The 19,241-nt window shown below is 40.2% G+C and overlaps 2 protein-coding genes across 2 annotated transcripts; one reads left to right on the top strand and one right to left on the bottom strand.

Moving 5' to 3' along the window:
• Positions 1-1,435: 1,435 nt before the first annotated feature.
• Positions 1,436-11,812, top strand: kcnj12b (potassium inwardly rectifying channel subfamily J member 12b). Its single transcript, XM_076753209.1, has 2 exons — positions 1,436-1,983; positions 4,267-11,812. Exon 2 carries the CDS (start codon positions 4,406-4,408, stop codon positions 5,681-5,683), a length of 1,278 nt encoding a protein of 425 aa, XP_076609324.1. The 5' UTR covers positions 1,436-1,983; positions 4,267-4,405; the 3' UTR covers positions 5,684-11,812.
• Positions 11,813-13,631: 1,819 nt separating this feature from the next.
• On the bottom strand, positions 13,632-19,190 carry tufm (Tu translation elongation factor, mitochondrial). The gene is made up of 10 exons (XM_076753562.1): positions 19,145-19,190; positions 18,326-18,372; positions 18,100-18,238; positions 17,725-17,891; positions 17,254-17,523; positions 16,868-17,000; positions 16,377-16,481; positions 15,871-16,022; positions 15,452-15,571; positions 13,632-14,150 (listed from the first exon to the last, which is right to left on the bottom strand). Exons 1-10 carry the CDS (start codon positions 19,179-19,181, stop codon positions 13,980-13,982), a joined length of 1,341 nt encoding a protein of 446 aa, XP_076609677.1. The 5' UTR covers positions 19,182-19,190; the 3' UTR covers positions 13,632-13,979.
• Between the last annotated feature and the right edge of the window lie 51 nt (positions 19,191-19,241).

The raw sequence follows: 19,241 nt of genomic DNA, 5'->3' as shown, positions 1-19,241 counted from the left end.
GGAATATCCCTCCCTTTACTGTTTACATGTTTTTAAGTTGTGCTAGCAGAATGGACTTGGGAATATCAATGTCTGACTGTCAGCCCACCACTGAATTTTGTACAGACATTCATGTTGCCCAGAGATTGTATTTCAACAACTATTTATGGATTGCCATGAAATTGGGTACAAATATTCATGGTGTCAAGCAGATGAGCCATAATGACACAATCCTCTGACCTTTCCTCGAGCACCACCAGCAGGTCAATGTATTCATTTGTTCTGTGAAATATGTCACTTCACTTAAATTACTCTTTCTTGATTCCCATACAGGGATATTAGTTCTTTGCATTCAACCCATTCAAAGTATTAGGAGCAATGGACGGCCACAATATACTCCTAAATCCACACAGAGGATATTCTTGAGGTGAGATGACAGTGCTAACCACCGAGTCGCTGTGCTGCCTCAACATCAAGTAGACAGATTGGCACAAAATTTGGTACACTGACAGTCATGGTTCTCAGATGATGCAGCCTCATGACTTTGGTGATCCTGACATTTGAACTAGTCAAAAATTCAGTTTCAGTACGTGACCAAATACCTGCAAAGCTGTTCCCACTCCCAAGACATTCCCATCAGCCTTAGCTGTGCTTTGAGTTTAGTTTAGCTAAGTAGCAAATAACAGAGAGGCAAAGCATGATAATGTGCAGTTAAGAAACATGGCAAATATTGCACCTGTTTAACATCAGCATGTTAGTATTGCCACTGTGAGCATGTTAGCAGGCTAACATTTGCTTTTAGCTCAAAGCATCAATATGCCTAAGCACGCAGATCATTTAGCATAATCTAGGGTACAACTGCTTATTGGCTCTGTGATATACAAGACATTCACTGATGTCCTCCTTCATCCAAGCATGCACACACACATAAGACAAATGAGTGATGTTCAGCAAGAAACTGCCTACATGAGCTTTTCAAGTCCAGCGTGTTCAACATGAGCTGCCTTGCTTTGAATGAGTCAAAATGGAGACCACACCACCCACTCTGTGATCTATTTGGTTTTAGTTAAAATAAAGACAACATTACAGAGTATGGTCACGTATTAGAAGCGTGAATTCCTTAGTTATTCCTTGGTTATTGCAATTGATAGATTTTATATCTGGACCAATAATGTACCCATTACTGCACCCATGTCTTTTAATTTAATTTAATCAAGTCTAGATAAATCAGTGGAACAAATACACTGTATGTGTTTAGGTGGTCTCTCTAGTACGCATCAATCCTAAATTAACCAACTGGTTGTTTCAACTCTGAGCATTGCTGACCAGCACTGGTGCAACACTTGGTAGGGGAAGAGCACGTAGTCTCCAAATGCCAAATATCTACAGTGACACCGTGAAAGGGAGGGGGAGGACGAGAGCTGAGCAGTGAGCAATAGTTCACTGGATGTGGGATACAGAGTGGGATCTGCAGCAGAGCAAGATCAGATAGCAGATATACCAAGAAAGTGTGAGACTGTCGACTGCCCATGACTCTAAAATAAGCTGTGAGGAATTGATTTTTTGATTGGGTTAGACCTTACAGGCCATGTGAGCCCTACAGACATTTAATTTGACTGTGATCAAGTCGTTGTGCTATTTTCAGGTTCAAAATTATGACTTCAGCGCTCCACTAAAGTCGTTTTCTAATTTCTTGTCTGTTCCTGATCGACGGGATATCAATCGAGCTGTAACTTTGGAGGACTTGACAGTAGGAGTGATTGTAATGGTCTCCTCACTGAGGGGAGGAAGAGACGCATTGAAAATAGGGGGCATAGACATGATGGTGCTCTGTGGCCATTTACTTTTCTGCCTCAGGAGGATAGAGTGGTTCTACCCATAACAGAAGAGAAGAGTTGAAGGAAGCCCGAGGACAAACATGCAGCAGTTTGGTTGAAAGACTGGGAGATCTGGAAGCGAAGGAAAGTTGGAAATCAACATTTATTGGGACCACTTGTACACAAGGTAAGCTGCTTGTGATTTTAGACAGTAAAATATATAAATAGGCTATAATATTGTAGCCAACACCCTTGCAAAGATTACCTAACCTGTGGACTGTCTCTCATTGTTCAGTTTGAATACATTTTCAGTGAGAACCGGTTCGATTGTGAGCAATGTCAGCAGTGAAATAGACTAATCTCTGCTCTCTGCTCTGCACTACGATCACAGCACAGCAGGCAGAGAGTGGCTCCTGTGAGAGCTGAGGAGCAGTCGCACAGAATATTAGATATTAATATCCTTTGGACACTCAACATCCTGCTTCCTAGCAACTAGAGCATTGAGAAAGAGCAACTGCTGTGTAAAACACACCCATACACAAACACTCTTCATAGATAAAAAATGTGCAATTTGTTGTTTTTGTCATTCTGGATTAGAGGGTTAGAAACACACTTCAATTTGAATCTGTACACAAAGTGTATATTAAATTCATCATCTGCTTTTTGATGAGCTGCTGTTACTTACCTGTTTTGTTGTATATACAGGCTGTTAATGTTGACCAGTCCATAGCTATAGAGTATCCATGGAGGGGACACCTGCACAGCAGCCTTTGTGACCCCATTTGGAAGTTTTATTAAAAATGAAACCATGTTTTCTGTGCTGACTGCACGCAACCAATCTTGTGATCATGCAGAGTTCTCAGATATTCTAAAAGACTAACAATATAATCAAAATCAACATGATAATAATTATCTAAATGACAACAGTGAACATTTCACAAACAGTTGCTGACCAACACGTCACCTTGTGTTGATCTGTAGTTGAAGGTCTTCCCTCTGGGGTCCCTTGAGTCTGCAGTGTGATGGTGTGGCAGCGTCTTATTTCATGACTTGAAATGCGGGCGGTTCCATCAAATGGAAATTAGATTTTCAGCCATGCTGATGGCATGGCTCTAGGGATGACTGTCCGTACACCTGTTGGTCCACCACTTTGGCCCAGACGGAAATATCTCAGCTACCAAATGGATTGGCATACATTTTTGTACAGACATTTGTGGTTCCCTGAGGATGACTCCTAATGATTTTGGTGATTCCTGACTTTTCCTCTAGTGTCAGCATGAGGTTTAAATGTGTGCTTTTCAGTGAGAAAGGTTGAACTCACAAGCTGAGTGATTGCAGTGCTTTCTGAGGGGAATATGGATTTGTATACTCAACTTCCTCTAGCACTGTCTAGTTACTTTACATGGAGGGAAGTTGTGAAGATGAATTTTTTAAAGACTCTTTTATCCATGAAGGCACGTCAAAAACATAGAAGAGGCACTTCATGAAACTTTAAAACACATTGTTGACAAAGTTAACATATTAACAACTTTGCAACAGCTTTTATTTCTATCACCAGCACAAGCTGCATGTGCTAAAGGCTGAAATTGGGACTGACCAGGATAAAGTCCCCCTTTCTTTAAAAATATTTTTTCCATTAATGGGCCTGTAGTGATCCCATCGATTCTTACCATCAAACCATTTGTCTCTGAAGCTGTCTCTTCTCTGATACTTCTGCCCTGTCTTTTTCAGCCCATATTATTTTCCAGTTCAGCCTCACAGGGGAATCACACAGCCTCATCACAGTACTCCAGTGACTCTAATAGCTGTGCCAGCTGGAGGAAACAGAAGATACGTCACATAAAATGGCAGGGCATTGGATTAGCTGGCTATTTCTGTACCTTGTTGATCAGAGAAACATGTATTGTATATACCAGAATAATTTCCAACAGAGCAGAGGAGAAATAGTGGTGGGACAGAAAATCAAATGTAGGCTATGAAAGTATATACCACAAATGAAATGTAGTAGGTTTGCTGCTGTCCTTTCAGCAAGGGTAAATATCTTACCCTGAAACCAAGTTTTCAACATAGAAGGCAGTTTGAAAATCACGTCCATGTTTGCCCTAAATTATGCCCTACAAACCAAAAAGCTTCAAAACACAGATTATTGTGAATTACATTCAACAATGACATGTCGAGAGGAGAAATAATCAAAAGAGTGTTAACTAAATCAACAGTGGAAAATTATTAAATGAAAAATATAATCTTAAATCAATCATACATCAATGTGCGATGCTTCTGCTGAGGCCAGAAGTAGCAACAAGTTGTTAATGTACTATCACAAATATATCACACTACTGTTTGGTTGTTGTTAGTCAATTAATTCATATTCCACTTTTCAGGTGATGTCAAATCGCTTTACAAAAACTGCACTGTGGACAGATAATAGATAATGTTGTATACTAATATCTTCCCTGTCTTTCCTTTACAGGAAACCAGTTTAGTGCCTCACCTTTCAATTCCAGTTGACACTGAGTTTTGGACGGAGCTGTGCACTTCCTGCGAGTCTGGTCAGTTTTGTATGAACCGGCCTGATAGCGTGAAGCCACGTGGCTGTGCCCCACGGAGGCATGAGTTTTGGAAGGGCCCACCACCACAGCTTTGTGTCTTGTGAAGAAGAAGGCCTGAGATTGAGTACCATGCCTGCTGTGGGCAGCTTCGGCAATGGCAAGATTCACACGAGACGCAAATACCACAGCCGGTTCGTCAGCAAGGCTGGCCAATGCAACATCCATTTCTCAAACATGGATGAGAAGTCACAGCGGTACATGTCTGACATATTTACAACTTGTGTGGACATCCGCTGGCGATACATGTTCCTGCTGTTCAGCCTGGTGTTTGTGGTGTCCTGGCTATCATTCGGCCTGGCATTCTGGGTAATTGGCCTCCTACACGGTGACATGGACCATCCTGCAGGGGACGACAGTTTTGTTCCTTGTGTCACGCAGGTCAACACCTTTGTTGCTGCTTTCCTGTTCTCTATTGAGACCCAGACAACCATTGGGTATGGAGCTCGTTGTGTGACTGAGGAATGCCCAGCTGCTGTTTTCATGGTGGTGTTTCAGTCCATCATGGGCTGCATCATCGATGCCTTCATGATCGGTGCCATCATGGCTAAGATGGCACGACCCAAAAAGCGTGCAGAGACTCTACTGTTCAGCCACAATGCAGTCATTGCTCTGCGTGATGGAAAACTGTGCCTCATGTTCAGGGTTGCCAATCTGAGGAAGAGCCACATTGTGGAAGCTCATGTGAGAGCTCAGCTCGTCAAGCCCCGCTACACAGAGGAAGGTGAATATATCCCCCTGGATCAGATTGACATGAACGTAGGCTATGACAAAGGCACAGACCGCCTGTTTCTCGTTGCACCCCTCACTGTCATACATGAAATTGATGAAGAAAGTCCACTGTTTGGCATCAGTAAACAAGATCTCGAAACATCTGACTTTGAGATAGTAATTATCCTGGAAGGGTTGGTGGAGGCCACAGCTATGACAACGCAAGCTCGTAGCTCTTACCTACCCTCAGAGATCCTGTGGGGTCACCGCTTTGAGCCCGTCATCTTTGAGGAGAAGAACCAGTACAGGATAGATTATGCCTATTTTCACAAAACATTCGAAGTACCATCCACCCCCAGATGCAGTGCCAAGGACATGGAGGAGAGAAAATTCCCAACATCTGGAGCCAACTCCTTCTGTTATGAGAATGAGCTGGCCTTCATCAGCAGGGATGAGGAGGAAGAAGAGGGAGATGAGGAGAAAGACAGGAAGTATTCATTAGAGCTAATGACTGAGCAGGCCACTCCTGGATGTGATCAAATGTCCTCCCGTAGAGAATCAGAGATGTAACCCGTGGGTTGTTTTGTTTTGTTTTGGGGATGCAGAGCAATTCCACCGTCACACAAAGAGCCCTATGACTGTCATTCTACTGACATGAGGATACCACTAACAGCTGCAGGTGGGGAGAAACATTTCTAATCTCTATCATACAAACAAGGATGAAACTCATATCTCACATTTCTCATCGGATTAACTTTTTTGCTTCCCTGGGATGGTTATTGAGCTTTATCAAATGCAAACAAAACTTTCAATCTGCAGGTGGTCCTAGTAATAAAGTGCATGACCATAGCATAGTTTTGTATGAATATTTTGAGAAATGTTTTAATAGTGTAGGTCTATCTGTAGATGCTGTTCACAGACCTCAAATATGCGATTTACATCTGAGCGTGGAGTGAAATTGTCACTTTGCAGATGAGGTTTAGAAAACGAAAATGTGGGCATATTTCTCCAGACTCATTTGGTAAAAACAGAAGTGTAGATCAACAGTGGATTTTCATCTTAATAGTATAACAATATGTGAACAAAAAGACTCTAAATATTCTACATTGTATAATGCAAGTGGGTGACTTTATTAGTTGACATATGCACGACTGAGATACATACGCTGTATGGACTGCATGTGACTATGGGAGACACATGACAAGGTAGAGTTATAAACATTTCTATCACGAAGAGGGAAAATAAAGTTGATGGTGCATCATGCACTGATCAGCCACTACATTAAAACGACTGACAGGTGAAATGAATAACATTGATCATCTTTTTACAAGGCAAAGATCTGATGGGAAACCTTGGGTCCTGGTTTTCAGTGGATCTTACTGTGACACGTACCCCCTACCTAAACGTTGTTGCACACAAAGTACGCACCTCCTGGCTACAGTATTCCCTGATGGCAGTGATTTAAGGCACATAACAAAGGGTTGGAGGCCCCACCTTGCAACTTACAGGATTTTAAGGATCTGCTGCTAATGTTTTAGTGTCAGATAACGCACCTTCAGAGGTTTTGTGCCTATGCATCGATGGACCGTCACTTGTTTTGGCAGCACAAGGGGGACCTACACAATTATTAATTTTTAGTTTTTGTTTTTTTTTCTTCAGTTTGTTAGTCTGTGAGGGAAAAGTACAGACAGTTGCAGAAGTAGTCTCAAATGTACTGTACATGTGTATATAGCCAAAGCTAATTTCCAACACTAGTCCCTTAATGGACAGAGATTTTTAATGTTGTGGCTGAATAGTGTGTGTCATTTGTGCATATTAACAGTGAGCACTATTCTTCTGTGTCTTACCATTTCAGCCAGTGAAACAGGAAACATTTGACATGTCATTTACTTCTCAACAGGCAATTTTTGTCTTTCCACTTGCTTGTTTTGATGCCTGTTTTCAATTTGTGCATTGAAAAAGCTGGATGGAAATGAAAACCCTTAGCTGGAGAATTAGTGCCACCAACAGTTAATCTCGAGGCGTTTAACTTCTAATATTAGCATAGCAGTGGTGGATGGATATATATATATATATACATATAAATAATTTTGCACTACATTTGATTGAAACCTGGTAAATGTGGTTTTGAGAGAGCACTGTAGCTTTGCTAAGCCCCACTCCTCTTGGTTACTTTTGCTATGCCTGTCAAACTTTTTGTTTTCCCATGGCACATATGGCAAATAGTAAGCCTCCTCAACAGTCGATGATCCATGAAAAAAACTTACAAATAAAGAAAGAGCAGTACAAAGACAGATTAGCTGGTTTGCTTATCTCATACTACAGGCAAGACGGAGGTTAGATGTATGCTTTATTTTTCTTGGAAATTGTACTGTATGTTCCACTAATGTTACAAGAGAAATGGCTTTTAGGATCAGAACTAACAATGCTATCTCAACAATATCTAGGTTGCTGGGGTGTAAACTAACCCAAATCCAATTAACAGCAGGAAAGAGCTGATAATATTAGCCAACAGTCTGATATATGGTAGCATCCAGGACCAGTTTCCACACAGTGGGGAAGTTTTACACAGTGGATGTGCTTTAGTTGTGAACAAGGCTTTCACGTAACTACAGCATAATGTGTAAGCGCACACAAATAATGTAGTTTGAAATGCTTCTGGAGTTGGAAGTAACACTGGGTTAGGTTACATACTGTAGGTAATGCCAACGGCCATGCTTATGTTTGCAGCTGACTTAGACAAACACACTGGTTATCCATTCCTTACACTCTTGCGCTTGCATTTTTAGTTTTGGAGAGGCTAAAAAACCCCACCACCCTTCACAGTTTTTAAATGTAGAACGTTTGAACAAATCAAAAGCTTGACATGCCTACTGTGCCTAATTATGGGTGCTAAGCTTTGATTGCACAGGCAAAGGGTTTAGTTAGTGGTCAATGGAAATTAATTTCTCAATTCTACTCAGATGCTATGTGTTATAAATGGGAATAAAATCCAGCTCTACACTAACTCTATATTTTGCGTATGACACATTTTCTCTCTATAAATGCTTAGAAATATATAAATTGCTGATGCAGGTCAAAAAAGCCATCATCATGACCTGTGTGGATATAAAAATTACAAAATTAGAAATCACCGACACAAATAACAAGTCCAGCCCTTTATATAACCTCATGATATAAGGACATCAAAAACAGGAGAATTTAACTGTATCCCCTCACATATTGGTTATCAAAGACTTGACACAATTTTGGTGGCCCCCCCAGGCAATAAAGAAGTCTAATTAAAGTGATGTGTCACATGTATGACCCATGGGAGACAGAGTGGAGTAATACTGCAACACATCTGTGCTCTATATTAAGTTTAAATGCTAAATCCAAAAAACCAATACTGACCAAAGGGAAGCTCTGGCACACAACATAAAGTATAGCACTGAATATCTCTTCAAGTACTTGGATGTCAATATAAAGCCAACATATGACTCTTGAATGTTTTAGATGTTCATGGGACACAATTCAGACATTCATATGTTCTGTAATAACTCATGCAAAACACATTTTTTTGTGAAGGTAAACAGCTCTAACTCATTATAGAGTCATTATAGTTTCATAAAAATTTCATAATACATTATGTCACATGAGATAATACATTTTAGCTCATGATTCAAAAACCATGTAACAGATGGTGAAAGATGAATTTGAAGAAGTGAGAAATCAGATTGAAGATTATGTCACAATGATAAAAATAATGTGCGTGTGTGCGTGTGTGTGTATGTTGTGGCAGATCTCTCACACACGCACAGCTACAAGCAAGTAACAAATCAATTCACTTTGTAAAATCACCAATGTCCAAAGAAACCTTTGATAGACGCACTTTATATATTAATTTGGTTCTTCTATTGAATTCGTTGATGTCATACAACAGTGTATGTTGTCTTTCTATGTTCTTGGCCAGTGTCATTATTCCTTTCTTTTATTATTAATAGGACACCTAATAAAGATATTAGGTCAGCCTGCAGTTTCACATGTCCCAGGTGAGATGAATTAGTTTTCCCTCCACATTTCTCAAACTAAAAAACTCCATGTGAGGTAACTTACATACCTGACTGCCATTTCAGCAAATTCCAACACATTTGTATTAATATCTTGCTGACTTGTGCTGAAAGTATCACAATAGGCTTGCTCTAGAAAACAAAACAAATGGTGGTTCCGCTGCCATTTGCACCAAGAGCAGGGGGAAGGTCTTCCTGCATGTAAAGTAAGAGGCAAGAACTCTAATTTGTACATTTGTCGGGCCGTTGTTGTAAATAAATGTATTTATTTTTTGGGTTTTATGATCTTTCAGGCTGAGTTAAAGTATTAATACACTATTTAAAAAATAAATCAGTGTTAATATAATATGTTTCTTTAGAAAAGAAAGAAAACTGGAAATACTCCCTTTGCTTTATGGATTGAAATAATGTCTGCTGACCTCTTCTTGTCTTCCACTGAATGCATTTGAAGGGAACTTCACTCTGAGCTGCACCTTGTTTTCTCCTCAGAGGGTTTTAGTTTGTTGTGTGAGACAACAATTTAAAATTGACAGACAAATAAAGGAATTCTCCTGTTGATTACCACAATAAAATATGTCTCACAAAGCCAACAGTTTTCCTTTTCCTTCATGGCAGACAGACACTGAATACAGGGATGATTTTTACAGGAAGCGTCTACTGAATGATTTGTTGTAGAGTTCTAATAAATAAGAGCAGCGGGGAGAGAAAAGTGGGAGTGAGCTGTTTGACAAACACAGAGGAATGGACTGTAATTTATGGCTGTGATTTGGTGGGATGGTATCTGGTTGGGGTCAGAGGTTTCTGCTTTCACTCTTATGCAATCAATTAGGCATGTCTTTGCATATTCACAGACAAGACTTGGCAGTCCTGCTTGATTTCACTGCCCTGTAACCTTGAACACTGGAAAAGAGATCACATGCACACGAGCACACACACACAGACACACACAAAAACTTGACTTAGAATAGCTTTAGTTAAATTGTCCAAAACCAGTGTGGGCTTCTGTGACATGACTCCATATCACCTGACAATTTTTATTTATTCAAAGTTGTACACATAATCAATAAGTGAAATACTTGAAAACAATTACTGATAAAATATGAATGGTTTCAGTATTTTCACAACATGTAATCAAAGTTTTGACTGTTGAGAAAATACTTAAAATTCCTAAGTAGAATATTGAGTCTATGCGTTGGTGGTATGTGTATTCAAGAATAATATTACCCAGAACTGGTTTTATTCAATTACCATTTGATATGACCTCTCAGCTAAAGAGCTAAAGAGTGGGTGTGTGAGACAATAAAATGTTATCCTGGCGTCAACAATTCCTACCACAGTGACATCTAAACAAATCAACTGTTCTACCCTTTCATGCATTTAACTTTCAGGAAGTTGCTTTAGTGCCAAATGAATGTTTAATTTCCTGCTTTAAGAGTGCCGTATCCTCTGAGAGGTGGTGTGTGATGGAAGGAGCGCTGAGAATAACTGGGATGCCTCTCACCCACTCGGCAGTGTTGGAGGATGAGAAGCCGTGGAGGGTCAGTCTTCCAACATGCAGAGTGGGCTGTTGAAAGGCAAATTCGGACTTAATTGCAGCAGCTCTATTCTTCGCTGGTTTCCCTCAGCTGCCAGAAGGAGGTGGAGGGTGGGAAAAAAAAGCAACATGATGCAACAGCTGCACTTCCTTTCCTACAGCCATAACTCCAGACACTTTAGACCTGAATCATATTGTGCCTGCATATTCTATGAATGATCAGTTCTGACCAAGAACAGATCCACTCTTTATGCTACTGTTGGAAAACGTTGCATAATTCTGAAGTTTAAATATTTTAGGAAAGAACGTATGAGTTTTAATATACCTTGACTATTGTTTAACACAGACTGCATGCTCTTCTGTGGTTAATTACTGTCATGGATATGCCCATCGCATGCCTCTATGTAGAAAAAGATAATATTTGGCTTGATGTATTTCTTATGGGAGTGTAACCACCCATCCCGGCTCCGATGTGCAGAGATTTGGGTCAGAGTCAGTCATCGCTGTTGGGAAATGGGCGTCCATGTTGACTATTGGCTGGAAAAAAGAATTAAATCTTGTCGGCCTTGGCCTGGGGACATGACACCTAATCAGGACAGAACAAGTCAAGGAAACCACTCATCGCATCTCCTTGATATTATGTTGCAGCTTCCCTTTCCATTCACAGAATACTCAGATAGCTGAGGCAGAGTCATGTTATTGAGGAGTGCGAGGAGGTTAAAGGTTAGAGGAGTGAACTTGTGACTGGTGGATTGCTGGATGGAAAAACCTCGCCCTGACTGGGACAATCTGATAGAGGAAACTGGTTTTAACATCAGGGTGGATTAGACTGTGATTTATACTTTGAAGCTGCACAAAGACGACCGTGTGAATTTTCATTACTATCAAAAAAAGAAGAAAAATCACTGCAATCAATGTAAAAACAGACATATGTGTCTTTTTTTCCCACACATAACGGTTATATTTAGCATGAAATGTCCTGTTTGTTTACTTTAACCATATTATTTAAGCAGTACATCAAATATAATATAGTGCATGATATGAATAACAGAAACACTATAATGTAGTTGTGAGATGTTAGGAGGATATTTCTAAATGTTTTTAAGTGAGTAACTGGTGTATAAAAAGTTGATGAAAGGGTAATAACACAGTAAAACAGCTGTAATCACATTTAATGCTATATGAATACACACATTAATAAATCCTTACAGTGTGTTACAAAGCATGTTTAATAACTGTTTATACACAAACCACTCATTGGCATATTATTACTCAGGTGAATTAAATAAATAATTCAAATTTTATATTTATACAAAATGTATATCTTATATCACTGCTGCTGTGCTGCACTATATTCTGTTGTGGGGAAAAAATAATTACATTTACTCAAATATTGTAATTAAATACCATTTTCTTTTTTATTGTTTTTTTTTGTTATTTTTTTTATTAATTTTATTGGTTATAGTTATACACTTTTACTTTAGTTGAATTTTGAATGACGGCCTTTTCTCATAGATGAGTGCTTTTATAATTTCATTTTCACTTAAATGAAAGATCTTAATACTTAATCACTGATCATCTCTTAGCGATGCCTCACAGGAGGAGTTATAGCTGTTGACAAATTTAACTTAAAATGTGCTTGCAAATACATTATAGTGTGTTATAAACCATTAATTGGTCAAGTCGGTTGTCACTCATGTATCTCGCCCCTCTGACACGTCTACACGCTGAGGTTGTTGTCAACATGAACAGAACTCAAATGTCCCTCGAAGCCCATTGCCATGACGTGATTCAGCAAACATCAGTCACAGGTTAAGCTGGTTTGAATGACATTTAGTGTATCAGACCTCTTTAGAGACAGTTAAAGCCAGTATCACTGACCATCAGTACATATGAGAGTTCACTGATCATGTATCTCTTTAAGTTATTTTGCTCATGGAGACATTCATCCTCCAGCTGAGCACATCACTCAGCAGTAGTTGCTGCTCCTGCCTCCTGCAGACGTACAGTATTTGATTACAGCAACAGGCTGATTAGATTACAGGAGGCACTCACTCAAATACCGACAGCAAACACAGAGCAACTGGGGAACTTCCTATTGGGGATGAAAAAGCAGAGACCACCAACTATTCAGAGCACACAAACACCAACAGGTTCAGCCTGGCGCTGAAAGACGCTCTACGTTCAAAAACTATCAAGACTTATCCAAAACTCCCCCGGTACAATCTCGCTCTCAATCTCTACTACCAACCATCCACTCCTGCTCTCACTTTCTCTGTCAGGCTGATGCTATTTGTCTCCATCTAAAAGAGATGCTGTGTTTGCTCTGAATGCTCTGAATACAGTGGATTTGTGGCTCCTGAGTGAAATGTTTGAATTCTTGTCAGATTACTTCATGTCCTCAGATTATTTTCCAGTAATGTCTTTAAGGGCCAAATCCATAAATTATGGGACCACATAATTTTAAGGTATATTCACACACCTAGTTAGGAGTTTTGGGAATTTGGGAAATGAGCATTTTGTGTTTCTCAGATTATTTCTGGAAATTACCATATATATCAAAAAACCTGTGAAGCTGGTTTCCTGATTTGGTTGGTATATATTCAGATTTTCAGTTAATTGTAACCTTTTATCAAATATGTTGCTATATTTGCTGGATGACAGAGTTGATTATCCTAAATTTATCACCCACAAACAGTAGAATGAGCACATGAGTTTTATTGAACTCATTTTCACAAAAGCTCCAAAACACATTGCTGATGTAGCTGACTGTTTTCTATAATTAATAATGAGATCAGGACTATTTCATTGGACTGACTAATAGGCTGTTGGGGCACCTCTTTGCTGCCCTCATGTGGCCTAATGATCTTCTAACATGCAACATGCGACTCTCCCTTACAGCCACATCTTTAACAGATCTCTGGATTAAGATGAATGTGTGTTTATTTTTTGAAAATCATCTGGCTAGCAATAGCCAATACCACAAAACAAAGGACGGCTTTTTTTATATTAAATACATTTTATTACATAAGTGACATAATTTTGACAGTCTGGCCTGTTAACACAAAGACAGTGCTAAACGTGACAGATATTTTGGTTGGGTGGAACAGCACAACAGAGCCATGCATTCCTTTAAGTCCTCTACTCTTTGAGGTTTATGCATGGGTTTATGCACTGAAAGTTTATTTCTATTATCATTTGATTTGACCAGGCACAGACACCCACTCATCCTCCCCCCCGAACCCCCCCCCCCCCCCCCCCCAGCCCTCTCTGCAGTTTCCATTCAGCCCCAGTTAGTCTGGTCTTCATCTGTAAACGTCAGGATGTCTGTCACCAGTCCAGTGCCGATGGTTCTGTTTCCGTCTCTCAGAGTGAACCTCTGGCCTTTTTCGAGAACCATTGGCTGGCGGAGCGTCAGCGTCAAGGAGGTGTCCTCTCCTGGCATCACCATTTCCTGAAAGACAACAGACAGGAGAGTGATGAATGTCCCTTAAAATTCTCTTGTTGTGTTTACAATTGTAAAAGCGGAAACGTACAATTGTTTATGTTGGGAGACTTCAATTTTGTTTTTGTAAACTGGTGTATGCCAAAACCATATCCTCACTGGGACAAACCCATATTGAGTGATGAGAAAAATGCTGTAATAAAACACAGTCCTGCATTAAATACTACCTCTGTGAAACTTAACATTATAACATTCTCATCCAAAAATGCAGCATTACGTCAAAAGCCAAACAAGAATCGCTGCCTCAGGGGTTTATGCCTCCACCAACCAGTCCAGCTGCAGTTTTCAAAAAAACTGGAATTGTCATTATACTAGCATGTACGATTCCAGTGAATAATTTCCAGTGAGAGACATGCTGTCTTTACTTTGAGACTATTTTTACAGAGGAGTACAGAGGACTAACAGAGAGCTTCATCACATGGTGCAACAACAATCACCTGAAGCTCAATATTAGCAGAACCAATGAGCTTGTGGTGGACAACAATGCTTCAAATATGGATGCTGCTGCAAAGAAGCTACAAGTTGTAAAACGGCAGCACAGAAGATCTATACAATCCACACAGTTTCAAGGTGGACACCCAAGATTAGTGTCACCAATTCAGTATCTGACCAAATGTGAAATATGGTCACAATCTGCCTTCTGTTCCTGAGTTAAGGTGTTGAATAAAGGTTAGAAAAGTGTTTCTGCAGAACATTATGATGTCACAGTGAAGCTGACCTTAGGGATATGAAAGGTCATGTTGTCACCAATGTATCCTATGAGACCTTTGTATGAAATGTTGTCTTAATTAGCAAATTAATTATTGCGTTAGGGTCAAAAATGTGTTTTGTGCAGTCACAGTGTCCTTGACCGTAGACCACCAAGATTGAATAGTTTGTGCCAAGAAGAAATGAAGAAATGCCTTCCAGGCATTCATGAGATTTTGCCTTCCCTTGAATGGGATGTACATACAAACATAGATGGACAGACAGACAAGTTGAAAACATAATGCTTCTGGCCGCGGCTGTCAGCACAGAGCATTAAAACATCACAACAAAAATCTCTATTAAAGAAAGACAATGACTCATCGGAAGCTATCATACTGCTTTCACAGACCTGACACATCATGAAGTTGCTTAAAGTAAATCTAGCTACATGCACTAGCTGGTTGAACTTTTGGGGAATGGGATTCAAACATGCATTTACTGACAGACACACATGCATGTGCGCACACACGCACAAGCACGCGCACACACACACACACACACACCTTGTCCTCGGGCAGAGTGACTCTGCAGGCCATGTCCCAGGTCAGAGAGAACATGACGGGCATGAAGTTGGAGACAAAAGGTTTGTGTCTGCCTCCCTCCTCCTTACTCAGAATATACACCTGTCATACAGAAAGCACACACACACATTAGTGCATCATTTTCTGGGTAACAGTGGGTTCTGTATTTCATTTTATAACAGAAATTGGTTTGTCAGCAGATAAACACTCTTTAACTGAGTGAATGCCCTCAGAGTCATTACTGTGGCATCTGGCTGATCTCCCAGTTTGCCTTTAAAACTGCTCTTTGACCATTACAATTGCTGGATTATATACAGTCATGTAACAGATTCAAATTTTGATTCATTGATTGTGCAAAACTATTACTAATTAATCAACACAGCAAATCTGTGCTCTCAGACCTGGGCTTTGACTTTCTGGTGAGGCTTTATGGATCCTGGTTTGCACATCACCATCCCTCTCCTCACTTCCTCTCTCTTTAGTCCTCGGATCAGAGCGCCCATGTTATCTCCTGCCTCTGCCCGATCCAGAGACTTGTGGAACATCTCGATACCTGAACCCAACAGGACGGACAGCAGGGTGAATTTCCTGAGTATACACCAATACTCATACAAGTTCAAATACTTCTGGACACACCTTTATCGGACTTGCCCTCAGCAGTAGCTTTAGATCAGATACTCATCATTAAAGCACACAAAGTGCTCTCATTTGCATACTCATTAAAGCATTCAGTGATCCTCTGTACCCAGTGTGGAGCTGCTGCATTTGCAAAATTTCTCCACTCATTTACTAAGGTTGTCTTTAACTTTGTCACTCATCTGGATATTTGTCATGTTTTGGGTCATGTGCTTTTTAAACAGTACAGGAGCTCCTCTGCTGAGTTTCTGTTGCTTTTTCTTTCACTCACCTGTAACCACTGACTTGAAGGCACGATTATGGCCCACAAACTCACTGTCATCTCCTTTCTTGATGACACCCCTCTCCAAAGTGCCCGACACCACCGTACCCCTGCCTGAAAGATACAACTGATAAACCTCAAATTTCCTGAGATACAGCATTTTTCTAGAGGTGCAAATCGGTGATAAAATAGAGCTGGAACAATTAATCGAATAGTTGCCAACTATTAAATCAATCTGCAACTATTTTGATAATCAATCAATCGGTTTAAGTAAATTTTTTAAGGAAAAAAAAAGAGTCAGGTTTCTCCATTTCTCTATGACAGCAAACTGAATATCTTTGGGTTTTGGACAAAATAAGGCATTTCAGGACGTCATCTTGGGCTCTGGGAAACAATGATCAATATTTTTGACTCTTTTCTGACATTTTATAGACCAAACAATAGTTAAATGTGTATGCAGGCTGTATTTCTTGCGTTTTGTTTTTTTTTTTTTCTCATACCTGGGATGGAATAAACCCCTTCAATGGGCAGAAGGAAAGGTTTTTCCAGCTCTCTTTTGGGAAGAGGAACATAAGAATCCACAACCTCCAGCAGTTTCATCACTGCATTCACCCCAAGCTCTGGCTCTCTGTTCTGAAATTAAAAAACAAAAAGAAAACATAACGAACCCATTTATACCTGGTATTAAATGCAACCACATCTGGAGGTAGTCTGGCTCACATTGTGTTGGGATCTTTGTTAGACTTAAACACAATCTGTTTAACATGCTGCCATCCATACAGAACATAACATTGATAATTATTTATCCTGTAGCTAATTGATAAAAGCGAGCAGCTGACAGTATTATCTAAACTGTGACACAAATTACTACCAGCCTTCCCCTCACCTCCAGGGCGCAGAGGGCTGAGCCTATCACAACAGGTGTGTTCTCGCCATCATAGCCAAACTCTGTGAGCAGTTCGCGAATCTCGATCTCAACCAGCTCCAGCATCTCCTTATCTTCCACTGCGTCTGCCTTGTTGATGAAAACCACCACATGCTCGACACCTATCTGCCGGGCCAAGAGGAGGTGCTCTCTTGTCTGAGGCATCTGGCCGTCAGTAGCCGCCACGACAAGGATGCAGCCATCCATCTGAGCTGTACCAGTAATCATGTTCTGAAAAAGAGAAGAGTTTGGGTTAATTCAAAGTGATTAATTACATTTTTACATAACTTATAAAGTACATAACGAAATATGTTTGAAATACTTGAGATAAGCGTGGATTTTAATCAGCTAAGATAACAACAAAGCTGCATGATGTTCAGCACCTTCTAGGCAAGGCTGGTGCAGGTGCTGTGTACAAGTAAATAAGGTTACCTTGACATAATCAGCATGCCCAGGACAGTCTGTGTGAGCATAATGTCTGTTGGCTGTGGTGTATTCTACATGAGAGGCATTGATGGTGATTCCTCTGGCCTTCTCCTCGGGGGCATTGTCAATGTCCTCATACTTTTTATAGCTGCCACCACCAGCGCCAGAGAGAACTGAGAACCCAATAACACACCAAGGTCACATTTCTGATTTCATCTTTCACAAAATGAAAAAAAAAAAGAAAAAAAGAGGTCATGATTTTTTTGTTGTAGGTCAGTGTAGCCAAATCAGTCTCTCGATCAAATTAGGGAATTCAGCGTGTTGGATTTATGTTCATCAGGGCCACTGTAAGAGTAAAAGCTAGGCCATCAGTGATTCTACCTTTCGTGATGGCTGCAGTCAGGGTTGTCTTGCCATGATCAACATGTCCAATTGTTCCGACATTCACATGGGGTTTGTCTCTGTTGTATGTCTTCTTAGCCTCTGCAGCAAAGGTCCGCCTACTTAGAGGCACAGGGCACTACCAGACGAAGACAAACCAAAGAATTATTAAGTTGCAAAACCCATGTTAAACAGTTCGTAGACTGCAGTTTGAGTGCATGCTCACCAGTTTGAAGGAGCTGCGCACGAGGCTTGGTGAAGAAAGCTGAAGGGCTGAGGAGAGAAAAAATGAAAATTAGAAATATAAAACAATGGCTGATTATCAGGATTATCTAGTGCAGTTCATCCTTTAAGTTCACCACTGCGGAGCATACAAGTATCAAAAGTTTGCGTAGGTATTTTAAGTCCATGAGAGACATTAGAGAGACATGAGAGACATCACTGTAAAATATATTTACAATAAATCCCAAACCTGCTGTTTTCTACATGTTTGTTTCAATCAATGTCACACTCTATTGATAAAGATGACTTCCATTACCTCACTGACACCACATCTTTGATGACTCTCCAATCAAATTTTGCATGAGGTGATAAAGGGTTTGGGACTGTGTCAGAGATTTATATCAGATTATAAGCCATAAGCCATAACGTCCTGATTCCATCAGGTAGCTGAAGCAGCGTCTGCCATCAAACAAACAAACCCATTTGAACCGGAAAGAAGGCCTCGACAGTGTCATTCTCTTTCAAATAAGCTGCTGTTCCCGTACTAGTCTAACCGCCTATGATATTAGCTAGTTTCTATCACCATCATTGTTCAGTCTGTCCTCATCATCGGCTAGCTGTATCGTAAGCTAACACTCCTGGTAACGTGACCTTGCTCCGCTATCGGGATAGACAGCATCATGTCGTTTTTCACTATATTTTATATTTCCGCAGAGACAAATAATAAATTATGGTGTGCAAAACAAACCAGAATATCATGAGTCACAAAAATGTCAGAAATGCACGCAAAGTTACATACTACAAAAGACTTAAACGATTTTACCGGAGAAACATGCACGCAGTCCCACAAGCGCCGCCATCTTGGATGGTTAGACAACCCAAAGATAGTCAAAAAATCAAGATAAAAACCCGCTCCCAGC

The sequence above is a fragment of the Chaetodon auriga genome, chromosome 16 (assembly GCF_051107435.1).
Source record: "Chaetodon auriga isolate fChaAug3 chromosome 16, fChaAug3.hap1, whole genome shotgun sequence".
Taxonomy (NCBI): domain Eukaryota; kingdom Metazoa; phylum Chordata; class Actinopteri; order Chaetodontiformes; family Chaetodontidae; genus Chaetodon; species Chaetodon auriga.
This window is presented reverse-complemented; position numbering and strand designations above follow the sequence as displayed.